Raw genomic sequence first — 15,181 nt, 5'->3', positions numbered from 1 at the left:
CCGTGCCCGTAACATCATCAATGACCCATCACACCCCCACCATGGACTGTTCTCCCTGCTGCCCTCTGGGAAGAGGTTTCGCACAATCCGCTGCAGGTCCACCAGGTTCTGCAACAGCTTTTTCCCTGCTGTCATCAGACTGTTGAACATTAGAACTGTTGAGCTCTAAACTGAACTCTGCATCACACATTCACAGAACTGTACTTTATGACACTACGGACCTCTATCTTGCACTATCTCGCACTACCAACTTTACTGAACTTGTGTAAACCCTTTAAATAGAAGTTTAATACATGGTTTAGCATTCCTCTGCACACTCTTGAATACTGTTTTGCCTACTTGCACTATTGCATAATTAGCACTGCTGCACTTTATACTTATTTGTAATATATATATATATACAGTATATGTATATATATATTTTCATAGGATATGTTACTTCTATTCAACTGCAATATCACTACTTTGTTGTAAGCCGTGTGCAACGAAATTTCGTTTTGTATGCACCATGTGCAGACAAGATGACAATAAAGTTTGTCTAAGTCATGTCAGGTCAGCTGTCTGGAGAGAGAGAGAAGTCAGGACCTGCGGGCGGAGCACCACCGTGCCACCGCCGCCATGACGGAACTCAAAAGCAAACTCCATGAGGAGAAGCAGAAAGAGTTAGCCGTTACCAGGGAGACATTACTGCGGCAGCATGAAATGGAGCTGATGAGAGTGATCAAAATCAAAGATGGAGAGATCCAGCGACTGAATGCCTTGGTCCTCAGCCTGAGGGACGGCTCCATGGACAAGGTGATCCGCTCAATCCGTGTCTGACTATCCGCACGCCACGTCGGGCTCCGATGCGGCCGCTACCGTATTGTGTAGCTTGTCCTCAGTAAGCGTCGCGGCGCTCCGTTGCGGTCTCAACGGCCCGATGTGGCGCAATGTCTGCTCAGGTGAGGAGCGGGGGCGCTTTGCTGGCGGAAGTGGAGGAGACGCGGCGGTGTCGGGAGACCGAGCGGTGTCGCCTCCACCAGGAGCGCGGAAGAAGCCCTGGCAGCGGCCCAGCAGGCCTGGCAGTCCCGAGCGGCCGAGCTCCGATCGGCTCATCACCAGCATCGGGAGGAGCTGAGCCGAACCAAGAGAGACTGCGAGAGGGAGATCCGCCGACTGGTAGGACTGATCAGATGCGCGGTGCGTGGCTATGTTCCCAATTTCGTTGTATACCTGCAGTGCAATGACACCTAAGGCATTCTATTCTATTCTATTTCACAAGAAGAAAACGTCCGGTTGCTCGCTTCGCTTTTGTCACAGCAATGGTGTTCTAGTCGATTCAAGATAAAAATTGGCCGGTTGCTCTCTTTGTTTTTGTCACAATTCTGGCAAATGAGTTTGCCCGCCTGCCTGAGCGCTCCCCGTTTGTACATCCAGATGGATGAGATCAAGCTGAAAGACAGAGCGGTTAGTGTTTTGGATAAATCCCTGGGGCCGGCCACGTCCACCGCCTTCAGCTGCAGACTCAGGCTGCCGAGCAGCAGATCGCTGCCCTGAGGGATTCCCAAAGGGCGGGCCTAAACTACCCTGGAAGTGGGGTCAACGGCGCTACTAGCAATCCTCTTCATAGCGTAAGCCACCTCATCACACACTTGCAGTACGCATGACTTAGTTCGTTGCTGGAGGAAGGTAGCACAAAAACAGTTTTGAACTTTGAACGAGTGGTTGTGTGTGTGTGTTGCGGGGCGTTTTCAGTCTCAGGAGGATCGGGACACGCGAAGGTTTCATCTGAAAATCGCTGAGCTCAGCGCAGTCATCAGGAAACTGGAGGATCGAAACGCCCTGCTTTCTGAAGAGCGCAATGAACTGGTAATTTATTGACGGCACGCTTGAAGGTTTGCGCTACGTTTGATGCGCGCCATCCAGCGAGGCACCCATTGCGCTTGCTTATTAGTTGAGCGGCGCGGCGAGTCGGTTGCCTGGTAGATGTCTTTTATTGGGAGCCAAAGCCACGATTCCGTTCAAACCGATGCAAAAGGAATGGATACGTTCTGGCCCGCGTGTTGTGCGTCTTTCGCATCCCGCACTTCATGCTTGCAGCTTAAGCGACTGAGAGAAACAGAAAGCCAGTTTCTGCCACTCCTGTACAAAAACAAACGCCTGAGCAGGAAGAATGAAGAACTCTCACTGGTGCTGTGTCGCCTTGAAAACAAAGTGCGCTTTGTCACCCAGGAGAACGAGGAGATGGCAAGCTTGGTAAGTCGACGCGGACAACGGCGGCGTGCCAACAGAGTCCACTGCATTTGTGTTCCACAGAGAAGGCCTAGTTCGCTCAATGACCTGGAGCGCGGTTGCGGCCAGCAGGACGGTGAAATGGAGTTCCTTCAAGTTGTGGAGCAGCGGCACATCATCGACGACTTGTCCAAGGTCTTCAGGCAGGTGACTCGGTGCACGTACGACAGCGCCGCGCTCGCTCGCTGTCGCCAGGAAACCTTTTCCGTCCAAAGCTTGGCCGGCGGCCGCCATCCAAAAAATTGGCCCCTTAAACTCCGACCTTTCAAGCAGGAGCATTGTGCGCACGCGTTTGAACACGCTTTAGACTTGTTTTGCCGTTTTCAGCAGCTCAAAGCTCCCGTTTTGTCAGCGCCTTTGCCACTCGCTGTGCGCTGAAAACGACGGACTCGCCCGGCTGCTCAGCCCGTCAACCATGAGCCGCGAGCGCGACGTCATTGTCCGTAGGCAGCTAGTGGCAAAATGCACCCTGTTAGAGTTGCGCTCGCTCCAACTTATTTTGCAAGAATCACACGGGAGACAAGTAAGTTCTTTTGGACACCTGCAGGTGGAGAGTCCATCCGTTGTACGAATGAAGTCTGACTCTCGGCTCCCGCACGAGCATTTTTATTAAGAGAAACAGGGTGGGTGTAAGAGTGGATTGAATAGAGAAAGCCCTTGACCTCTAGTCAAAACATAGCAAGGGATGTTTTACGACTTTGTGTAGGAAGGGATAAGCGATAGGGATAAATAAGGGATAAATAATATTATTTATTACAGGTTGCAGTCAAAGTCAAAGCAACATAATCATACGATAAAGATAATCTGGAAAACCCTGACACACCCTGTAGTTGTCACTTTTGGAAAAGACGAGCGTCCCTCCAATCATCGCCGGTGACGGGTTTTTCAGGCTCTGGAGACAGGAGCTCATGTCAGAAATGTCATCGTGAGTCGCGTTTGTTTCTGCGCCGGAGCCGTTCGTTCCCTTTGCATCCAAAGAATCTCAAAGGCGGATTATTTGTGTCGACAGGAGAGAGATTTGCTGCTACGATACCGACGTCGAGAATCTCTGAGGAGGAACAAAGCGTGAGGTCCTGCAAGGTGAGTCTGTTTGTTTGCGGCTGCTTGGTGTTGCGCAAGATGAAATGGCCTTTTTCTCGCTATCGTTCCTCTCGTCGATTCATCGTGAGGTGTCGCTTCAGTTTGTTCAGAGAGATGTTTGCTTCCGCGCCCGCAGGTCATCGAAACATTTTACGGCTACGACGAAGACGTGTTGGTGGACTCGGACGGATCGTCCTTGTCTTTTCACACCGACAGAACCCCCGACACGGAACCCGAAGAGGTAGCCCGCCATTTCTGCCAGCGTATTGGCGCCAAACATTCCTCTTCAGCCTGGAATCGGACTCGTCTTTGCGTCGCGGGTGCTTTGTCGCCGGTCTGACTGATTCTGGTACTAGTGCTGTGTTGCATTGGTGTGTGCATGAGGAGGCGGAGCTTCGCTACCGCCAGCTGACGCAAGAATATCAAGCGCTGCAACGAGCCTACGCTCTGCTAGCCCAGACCAGCGGAGGGGACTACGACGCCGAGAAGGAGATCAAGGTGGCGCCCCTTCCCGCAACCCCCGGCCGGGTCGCAGCCTCCCCGTTCTCACCCAGCCTCGGGTGTTCTCTGGTCTGAAAGGAGGAGGAGGAGCCTCCCTCCTCCTCCTTTCAGACCAGAGAAAAGCTGATGGTAGTGTCAAACGCACCTCTTTCAATAATCACTCTTCCCTTAAATATCTACGAAAGTTATTTAATTCTCTAACATGTTCGGAGTTACTTTTTACGCGGCCCGTCAAAAGGGGAAACGGGCCTGCGCCCTTCAAATAATTAAATTACTTTCAGTTCTACACCAAACCGATAATCCGATTCAAACACTTCCGTTAATTTATTCAGACGAAGCAAACTTTCAAACGGATTGAAATTCACTCGTGTCTCAAATAACTACGAAAGTTATTCAATTCTCTAAAATTGTCTGATGTTACTTTTATTTATTACGGTCCTATGTTATACCATAATAACCCCCTGCACATTAATCAAATTGTCAAATCAACCCCGAACCATCGATTGTACATTCAGTACAAATCAGCGCACAACAAAGTAGATGAATATACACAACACATTTATTGAAGAAACATGAAATAGAATTACAAATCTTAATCACTCCAGAAACCGAACAATTTCACCCACTGATACCCGTGTTAATAAAATCATTCAATCCCAGAACAATTCGATTGCAAAACACAGTTCATGAAAGAGGGAATCAATTTTTAGCCAAGCAAAGAAATCAAGAAGTAAAAATCACATTTGTGCTTCTCCAAACAATTTATGTCACGCCACTATTCTCATAGTGACGGGTCCCTTGATCGAATTGACTAACAATATTGCTTTAAGCTGTTACAGAATACATTTTTAGCCAAGCAAAGAAATCAAAAAGTAAAAATCACATTTGTGCGTCCATGCGTGACTCACAATCCGACACCGTGTTCCTGTTTTATTTCTATTTTAACTTGCTTAGCTTATTTTGGCCCCTTTTTTGGTCTCATGTTTTGGTCTGGCGCCATCTTTTGGACAAATTTGGAATTTCAGCTCTGCCAATTTATTCCTGTGAACAATCCATATTTTACCATTTGCACCATCCCTTCCCCCCATGTTACATGACAGTAGAAATGGGTCACTATCAAAGCAGAGTAGCAGATCTGGAGTCAGCGCTGAAGCAACAAGGACAGGTAAGCTTATCAATGAGCACACCTTTTTCTCAGACAAAATAGCTACATTCTTCAGTCACTCATTCGTCTGGCATTACTGGACCAACACCCCCCCCCCCTGAACGTGGCTGGGAAAATGTGGAGAAAAGCAAATGTCATTTTCCAGTCAACCAAAGAATTTGTGGATGAAAATGACACAACATTCCAAAGCTGTCCACGCGTTTGTCTCTTCTAGAATGTCAAGTGGGTGGAGGAGAAGCAGCTGCTGCGTCAGAGCAATCAGCAGTTGGCCGAAAAGGTGACGGAAAGAAAGGCGCTGGGCGGAGTCGCTTGGCGTCACACCCGTCCGGAAGCCCCGCAGATGAGGTCTGACTGTCTTTTCAGGTCAGGCGGATGGAGGCGGAAGAAGCGCGTCTGAAAGAGCACATCCAGGATATCCGAGACCAGAACGAACTGCTTGAGTCCCGCATCCTGGAGCTGGAGGTGGGAAGACTCGCACAAGCGTTTTGAGGCCAGAGATGTGACGGACGGACGGACGGACGGACGGATGCATGCCTCTGCCTTTCAGGAGAGGGAGTGGCGCTCCCCCGTCTTGAAGTTTCTGCAAGTCCGTTTCCCAGACGGCCTCAGCCCTTTGCAGATCTACTGCGAGGCCGACGGCGTGAGCGTACGTAAGGCGTCCCTCGCAACCCTAACCTTAACCTGAGGTCCCAGAACACCTTACATTGCTCCTTGCGCCTTTCCCCAGGACATCGTCATCAGTGATCTGATGAAGAAGCTGGACATCCTGGGCGATAACGCCGTAAGTGTATGTCGAACTCCTTATGTTCGCACTCCACGAGACTCGGCGGCTCAAATGTGACTTTTGGAAGGCTTTGCGCTGAAAGAACCTTGTTGACGCTGTGCCTTTGGGCTCTTGCAGAATCTCACCAACGAGGAGCAGGTGGTCGTGATTCACGCCAGGACCCTTCCCACCCTAGCCGAGAAGGTAACGCGCACGTCCACGCACGCTCTCGCATTCTGCTTATGTGACAGCAGCCTTTCCTCAGTGGTTAGAATACATCAAAGTGACCAAGTCAGCACTTCAACAGAAGATGTTGGACATTGAAAGTGAGAAGGTAGACAGACACGCGACATCAGCCAAGGGGAACTCGGGGCAATGTGCCCCAACAATTCTGACCTTGAGCTGTGCTAGGATATGTTCTGCAACCAGAAGGGCTACCTGGATGAAGAGTTGGACTTCAGGAAGCGTTCCATGGACCAGGCTCATAAGGTAAGCCGCCCTCAAATCTCCCGCCGGACTACTGATGGACGAGGATTGCGGCCCAGAGGATCATGGAGCTGGAGGCCATGTTGTACGAGGCGCTACCGCAGCGGGACTGCCCCGCCACGGACGGCGAAAAAGCCAGCCACGCTGGCGTGAATGACGTGCTGACGGCGGATCAGAGACAAGAGCTTAGGAGCGCCGTGGACCAATGGAAGCGAGCCCTGATGTGGGAGTTGAGGGAGCGCGACGCTTGCATCCTCCAAGAGAGAATGGATCTGCTGCACAGCGCGCAACAGGTAAGGGCCCAAAGCCAGCCCGGCACTTACTTGCACGCTTACTGGCTTTTGAAGGCTACTTTCCATTTGTCCGTCCTAGAGGAACAAAGAGCTGAAAGAATTCATCGAAGCTCACAAGAGACAAATCAAACAATTGGAGGAGAAGTTTCTGTTTCTCTTTCTAGTCTTCTCCTTGGCCTTCATTCTGTGGCCCTAACACCAGCTGGTGAGTGAGCTCCAGCGGCACCGCACTCGACACCTCCGATACACTGCCAGCCGGTCTCAGACGTTGGCAGACGCTCCGATGCCGACGTATACCCCCCGCCATGGTGACAGAGGCACCGCGTCACACCGGCGCTCATCCAATCAGAAGGCAGGAAAGGCAAATTCACATGCAGGGCACTCTTGAACCAGAAGAGAGCGCCACAAAAAACGGTTGTTGCCCCAAACGCGCACTAAAAAGGGTCAGAATAACAAGAGTCCCACCGGCCAGCCGGGGCCACCCGTCCATCCATTTCTTCAGGGGGGGAAAAAATTGGAGTCACCGGTGAGTACATTTTGCATTTAGCTCTGCTTTTCTGCTTCTGTCTTCAAGTGTGTGGCATCCTGCGACCAAAGATTCAGCCAACCCCAAAGCGGTTGACCTCAACGTCCCACCACCATTCCTACCAGAGCAGGTGACGTGATGCTTTGGACATCCTTCCGTCTCAGATGCCCAAAAGTACTCTTTGCCACATCTGCGGCAATACGGTGTCTTTTCAAAGGTGCAAATAAATCCAGCGTGGGCGGAACACGCACGTCTTCGGTTTTTCCCGCTTTGTTTGTGTGACAGCTGTTGTGAAAATTTTACACAAATAAAGTTGTATAGTACAGGTTTGGCCAAGCCGCAACTCCCGAACCGCATGCGGCTCTTTTATGTTCATATCAACATTTGTGTGTGTGTGTGTAGGTGTGTGTGTGTGTGTGTGTGTGTGTGTGTGGGGGGGGGTTGTGCGTGTTGGCTTCACTTGAGTTCAATTTAGTATTTTCGTCAAAAGCGCATGTGGTGAAATTCCACAAAGTAGGATGGGCAAACACATTCCAGTAAACTATTAGTGTCAATTGGGCTCTCGAAATGGCAGGGAAAAGATGCACAGCAAAACGAAAATATGTAGATGAACACAGGACGTTTTTATCAGAGTGGGAAAGTTTCTATTTTTTGTTGAACGTGATGGCAAACCATTCTGCCTGATACGTCAGACCTCAGCGCATTTCAAAGATTCAAATCTTCAGCGCCATGCACTTCAGCTCACTCCATGCTAACATTGATCAGGCGTCGAACCCGCAACATCATGCTTAAGAGGTGGACATGCTAACCAGTGCGCCATTATGTCAACGCATAACAACTGTAAGAACTTCCGCCGGAATTCAAATCCGCGGGGAGAGTTAACTTGTTTAAAAGGGAGTGGGCAGAAGAATTATTTAATTTATTTAAATCTATTTGGAGTGTGCGCCATTATGTCAATGCATAACAACTGTAAGTCTACTAAACAAAACAGCGGTTGCTATATGACGTCTGCCACGTCGTGGTCACGTGACGCGGACGTGACGTCGACGCCTACTTTACATCCCACCGATCACAGGACCCCTCGGCTGCATAACCGCGCCCCCTTCCCAACCAATCGGATTTGCTATACGCGAAAACGACGCCAATGGGCGGGCTCTTCCGCCCAAATTTAAATCCGTGGGCGTGGCTCGCAACAGGAAGTAGGAAAATGGCGATGTTGACAAAGACACAGCGGATGGTAACATACGACTAACGAGAGAAATATTTTTATTTTCTGCTTGCAACTGGACCGTCCAGAGCGTACACGGTAAGTACAACTCATCGTTTTTCAAAAGAAGTACTTTTGTTGCCCTGAAAAGCGAGTGAGTGTGGCGTTTGGGGGGAACGTCGAATTTCGACGATTCTTTCTGGTCAACGGTTGTAAATGATTGCGTTGATTAAAAAAGAAAACTTGATGTAACTCTACTTTTAACTGCCGTTTCAGATAAACGGGTATTACGTCGCAGTCATGTGCCGCGGATATGACGTAATTGGCTGAACTTCCACCAAAATTCAAATCTGTTGGCGCGATGGCCGTGAGCCACTGAGCAACGACGAATATCAACAGAAATATCTTTATTTTCTGCTTGCAACTGGACCGTCTACAGCGTACACGGTAAGTAACACTCATTGTGTTTAAAGAGATTTACGTTTGTATTAGCAACGTGTAGCTGAGGCGCTAGCAGAAGTGTAGCCGCGTTGCGTTGTACGTGTGAATATTGGTCCAGGCGAAATGTTAATGTTTAATTTCATTCCTTTAGGTTCCACGGTGTTTGTTGGCTGCAAGTTTTCCACTGCAAGAAGAGGCTCGTATCATTGACCAGGAGCGAGCTACAACGGTGAGTAGCCATAACATTTATGTTAAACACTTCCTATTTCATGTCTAACAGTACTTGATTTAACAAATAACCATAAATAAATACAGTGTGGGCACTGAAGTTAACATATGTGATTATACTGCCTAATCTGTCACCGAGTATATTGTTGCAAAGTAATATAAGATCCAAAGTTGTAATTCAGAATAGTTTTCAAAAGAAGGCCATTAGAATTATATACAAGTCTGATTACCCTGAACATAACAACAAGCTATTAATTAAATCACAAATTCTTCAATTCAAAGATTTGGTAGATTATCAGAATAATAATGTCTAACAGTAATTGATTTAACACATCACGATAAGTAGATTGAGTGTGGGCACTCTCAAGTTAACATATGTGATTATACTGCCTAATCTGTTACAGAGTATGTTGTTGCCAAGTAATGTAGAATAGATCCAAAGTAGTAATCCAGAATAGTTTTGAAAAGGCCATTAGAATAATAAACAAATCTGATTACCTTGAACATAATAGTTAAGTGTTGAATATGTCCTATGAAGTCAAAATTTGGCACCATCATGTGGTGAAATTTGGAATTGCATCACATCCAATTTTGCCTGGGAACAAACAGATTAAATAAATCTTAGACTTAAATAAGCCACTCCTTCTCAAACAAGTAAACTCTGCCCATTTTGCGCAGTAGATGGTCTGTTAATATCTAGTATTTAGACAAAGTCATAATTTAAATTGCTTTTAACCTTCATTCATCGCTTCAACCAACATTACTCGCTCTTATTACCAACTTGTATCGATTTAACTGAGCGTTTAATACTTCCTATCAGGTCTCAAGTCAAGATTTGGCAAAATACAATTTCAGCAAATCCAATTTTGCCAGGCAACAAAAAGAGATTAAATAAACTAAATAAGTCTTCTTCCCATTAAATAAATCAGAAAAGTCTGTCTTGCAACCAGTCCTCTTCAAACAAGTAAAGTCTGCCCGTTTTGTGCCGTAGATTTTGTGTCTATGCCTAGTATTTATACAAAATCATAATTTAAACGACTTCATTCCTTCATTCACTTTGGAAATTTGGAATTGCAGCAAATCGAATTTTGCCAGGGAACAAAAATAGATCAATTAAACTAAATAAGTCTTCTTCCCATTAAATAAATTTAAAAAGTCTGTCTTGTAACCAGTCCTTTTCAAACAAGTAAAGTCTGCCCATTTTGTGCCGTAGATTTTGTGTTTATGCCTAGTATTTATACAAAATCATAATTTAAAGGATTTCATTCCTTCATTCACTTTGGAAATTTGGAATTGCAGCACGTCAAATTTTGCCTGGGAAGAAAAGTAGATTAAATAAATTTAATAAGTCTTACTACTTCCCAATAAATAAATTAAATACGTCTTACTTGTTCCCACTCCTTTTCAAAAAAGTAGTTTAAAACGAGGGCCCTTCACTCAACCTTTAACCTCAACACCGCACGTCACATTGTGTTGTATCTGTGAATGTTGGTTGTGGCCAAATGATAGTTTTCTTTCATTCGTTTAGGTTCCACGGTGTTTGTTGGCTATATGTTTTCCACTGTCAGAAGGATGAAAATACAAAGTACAACGCTTGGACGTGGGCGACGACGTCACCGGTGAGTCCTTCCTTCCTATTTATTTACCTTCTAGGTGCTAGGTGCCGCACTGAACAACATTATGCCGCACTGAACAACATTATGCCGCACTGAACAACACCATGCCGCACTGAACAACACCATGCCGCACTGAACAACATTATGCCGCACTGAACACCATGCCGCACTGAACAACACCATCCCGCACTGAACAACACCATCCCGCACTGAACAACACCATCCCGCACTGAACAACACCATGCCGCACTGAACAACACCATGCCGCACTGAACAACACCATGCCGCACTGAACAACACCATGCCGCACTGAACAACACCATGCCGCACTGAACAACACCATGTCGCACTGAACAACACCATGCCGCACTGAACAACACCATCCCGCACTGAACAACATTATGCCGCACTGAACAACATTATGCCGCACTGAACAACATTATGCCGCACTGAACAACATTATGCCGCACTGAACAACATTATGCCGCACTGAAAAACACCATGCCGCACTGAACAACACCATGCCGCACTGAACAACACCATGCCGCACTGAACAACACCATGCCGCACTGAACAACACCATGCCGCACTGAACAACACCATGCCGCACTGAACAACACCATGCCGCACTGAACAACACCATGCCGCACTGAACAACACCATGCCGCACTGAACAACACCATGCCGCACTGAACAACACCATGCCGCACTGAACAACACCATCCCACACTAAACAACACCATGCCGCACTGAACAACATTATGCCGCACTGAACAACATTATGCCGCACTGAACAACATTATGCCGCACTGAACAACATTATGCCGCACTGAACAACATTATACCGCACTGAACAACATTATGCCGCACTGAACAACATTATGCCGCACTGAACAACACCATGTCGCACTGAACAACACCATGCCGCACTGAACAACACCATGCCGCACTGAACAACACCATCCCGCACTGAACAACACCATGCCGCACTGAACTACACCATGCCGCACTGAACAACACCATGCCGCACTGAACAACACCATGCCGCACTGAACAACACCATGCCGCACTGAACAACACCATGCCGCACTGAACAACACCATGCCGCACTGAACAACACCATGCCGCACTGAACAACACCATGCCGCACTGAACAACACCATGCCGCACTGAACAACACCATGCCGCACTGAACAACACCATGCCGCACTGAACAACACCATGCCGCACTGAACAACACCATGCAGCACTGAACAACACCATGCAGCACTGAACAACATTATACCGCACTGAACAACATTATGCCGCACTGAACAACATTATGCCGCACTGAACAACACCATGCCGCACTGAACAACATTATGCCGCACTGAACAACATTATGCCGCACTGAACAACACCATCCCGCACTGAACAACACCATCCCGCACTGAACAACACCATCCCGCACTGAACAACACCATGCCGCACTGAACAACACCATGCCGCACTGAACAACACCATGCCGCACTGAACAACACCATGCCGCACTGAACAACACCATGCCGCACTGAACAACACCATGCCGCACTGAACAACACCATGCCGCACTGAACAACACCATGCCGCACTGAACAACACCATCCCGCACTGAACAACATTATGCCGCACTGAACAACATTATGCCGCACTGAACAACATTATGCCGCACTGAACAACATTATGCCGCACTGAACAACATTATACCGCACTGAACAACATTATGCCGCACTGAACAACATTATGCCGCACTGAACAACACCATGCCGCACTGAACAACATTATGCCGCACTGAACAACATTATGCCGCACTGAACAACACCATCCCGCACTGAACAACACCATCCCGCACTGAACAACACCATCCCGCACTGAACAACACCATCCCGCACTGAACAACACCATGCCGCACTGAACAACACCATGCCGCACTGAACAACACCATGCCGCACTGAACAACACCATGCCGCACTGAACAACACCATGCCGCACTGAACAACACCATGCCGCACTGAACAACACCATGCCGCACTGAACAACACCATGCCGCACTGAACAACACCATGCCGCACTGAACAACACCATCCCGCACTGAACAACATTATGCCGCACTGAACAACATTATGCCGCACTGAACAACATTATGCCGCACTGAACAACATTATGCCGCACTGAACAACATTATGCCGCACTGAACAACATTATGCCGCACTGAACAACACCATGCCGCACTGAACAACACCATGCCGCACTGAACAACACCATGCCGCACTGAACAACACCATGCCGCACTGAACAACACCATGCCGCACTGAACAACACCATGCCGCACTGAACAACACCATGCCGCACTGAACAACACCATGCCGCACTGAACAGCACCATGCCGCACTGAACAGCACCATGCCGCACTGAACAACACCATGCCGCACTGAACAACACCATGCCGCACTGAACAACACCATGCCGCACTGAACAACACCATGCCGCACTGAACAACACCATGCCCCACTGAACAACATTACGCCGCACTGAACAACACCATGCCGCACTTAACAACACCATGCCGCACTGAACAACACCATGCCGCACTGAACAACACCATTCCGCACTGAACAACACCATGCTGCACTGAACAACACCATGCTGCACTGAACAACACGACGCCGCACTGAACAACACGACGCCGCACTGAACAACACCATGCCGCACTGAACAACACCATGCCGCACTGAACAACACCATGCCGCACTGAACAACACCATGCCGCACTGAACAACACCATGCCGCACTGAACAACACCATGCCGCACTGAACAACACCATCCCGCACTAAACAACACCATGCCGCACTGAACAACACCATGCCGCACTGAACAACATTATGCCGCACTGAACAACATCATGTCGCACTGAACAACACCATGCCGCACTGAACAACACCATCCCGCACTGAACAACACCATGCCGCACTGAACAACACCATGCCGCACTGAACTACACCATGCCGCACTGAACAACACCATGCCGCACTGAACTACACCATGCCGCACTGAACAACACCATGCCGCACTGAACAACACCATGCCGCACTGAACAACACCATGCCGCACTGAACAACACCATGCCGCACTGAACAACACCATGCCGCACTGAACAACACCATGCCGCACTGAACAACACCATGCCACACTGAACAACACCATCCCGCACTGAACAACACCATCCCGCACTGAACAACACCATGCCGCACTGAACAACATTATGCCCCACTGAACAACAATATACCGCACTGAACAACATTATGCCGCACTGAACAACATTATGCCGCACTGAACAACACCATGCCGCACTGAACAACATTATGCCGCACTGAACAACATTATGCCGCACTGAACACCATGCCGCACTGAACAACACCATGCCGCACTGAACAACACCATGCCGCACTGAACAACACCATGCCGCACTGAACAACACCATGCCGCACTGAACAACACCATGCCGCACTGAACAACACCATGCCGCACTGAACAACACCATGCCGCACTGAACAACACCATGCCGCACTGAACAACACCATGCCGCACTGAACAACACCATCCCGCACTGAACAACATTATGCCGCACTGAACAACATTATGCCGCACTGAACAACATTATGCCGCACTGAACAACATCATGTCGCACTGAACAACACCATGCCGCACTGAACAACACCATGCCCCACTGAACAACATTACGCCGCACTGAACAATATTATGCCGCACTGAACAACACCATGCCGCACTGAACAACACCATGCCGCACTGAACAACACCATGCCGCACTGAACAACACCATCCCGCACTGAACAACACCATGCCGCACTGAACAACACCATGCCGCACTGAACAACACCATGCCGCACTGAACAACACCATGCCGCACTGAACAACACCATGCCGCACTGAACAACACCATGCCGCACTGAACAACAACATGCCGCACTGAACAACAACATGCCGCACTGAACAACAACATGCCGCACTGAACAACACGACGCCGCACAGAACAACACGACGCCGCACAGAATAACGCAATACCGCACAGAACAACACCATGCCGCACAAACAGTTTTAGATAATATTACGTCGCAGTCATGCGACGCGGACATGACGTCAATAGGCGGAACTCATGGCAAAATTATAATCCGTGGGCGTGGCTTGCAACAGGAAGTAGGAAAGCGGCAATGCTGGCAAACAAGACACAGCGGTTAGTAACACGACGACTAACAAGACAAATATTTTTGTTTTCAGCTTGCAACTTGACCGTCTAGAGCGTACAAGGTAATTACAACTCATTGTTTTGAAAAATATGTTTTTTTGTTGGCCTGAAAAGCGAGGCAGTGTGGCATTTGGGAGGAACGTCGAACTCGGCGCCTGCTTCCAGCCACAGACGCCAAATTTCGACGATTATTTCGACTGGTCAACGTTTGTAAATTATTGCGTTGATTAAAAACTTTATTTAACTCTACTCTTAACTTTGCCGTTTCAGATATGCGGGTATTACACCGCGGAAATGACGTCAATAGGCTGAACTCTGGCC

The 15,181-nt window shown here is 48.4% G+C and overlaps 1 protein-coding gene and 1 long non-coding RNA gene across 3 annotated transcripts; both read left to right on the top strand.

Annotated features, from left to right (window-relative positions):
• Nucleotides 1-3,274: 3,274 nt before the first annotated feature.
• Nucleotides 3,275-3,849, top strand: LOC137839927 (uncharacterized). The gene is made up of 3 exons (XR_011086323.1): nucleotides 3,275-3,351; nucleotides 3,488-3,592; nucleotides 3,736-3,849. It is a non-coding gene; the product is annotated as an uncharacterized lncRNA (long non-coding RNA).
• Nucleotides 3,850-6,194: 2,345 nt separating this feature from the next.
• On the top strand, nucleotides 6,195-7,371 carry LOC125993143 (janus kinase and microtubule-interacting protein 3-like). Of its 2 annotated transcripts, XM_049761886.2 has the most exons (3): nucleotides 6,195-6,559; nucleotides 6,639-6,764; nucleotides 7,134-7,371. In XM_049761886.2, exons 1-2 carry the CDS (start codon nucleotides 6,332-6,334, stop codon nucleotides 6,753-6,755), a joined length of 345 nt encoding a protein of 114 aa, XP_049617843.1. In that variant the 5' UTR covers nucleotides 6,195-6,331; the 3' UTR covers nucleotides 6,756-6,764; nucleotides 7,134-7,371. The 2 variants fall into 2 exon arrangements, with proteins under 2 accessions (XP_049617843.1, XP_068505851.1); XM_068649750.1 differs by lacking the exon at nucleotides 7,134-7,371 and having other exon boundaries at nucleotides 6,639-7,108.
• The last annotated feature ends 7,810 nt before the right edge of the window (nucleotides 7,372-15,181 follow it).

This window comes from Syngnathus scovelli, unplaced genomic scaffold (genome assembly GCF_024217435.2).
Source record: "Syngnathus scovelli strain Florida unplaced genomic scaffold, RoL_Ssco_1.2 HiC_scaffold_27, whole genome shotgun sequence".
In the NCBI taxonomy this organism is placed as follows: domain Eukaryota; kingdom Metazoa; phylum Chordata; class Actinopteri; order Syngnathiformes; family Syngnathidae; genus Syngnathus; species Syngnathus scovelli.
Note: the sequence above shows the minus strand (reverse complement) of the source record. Positions and strands in the feature narration are given on the sequence as shown.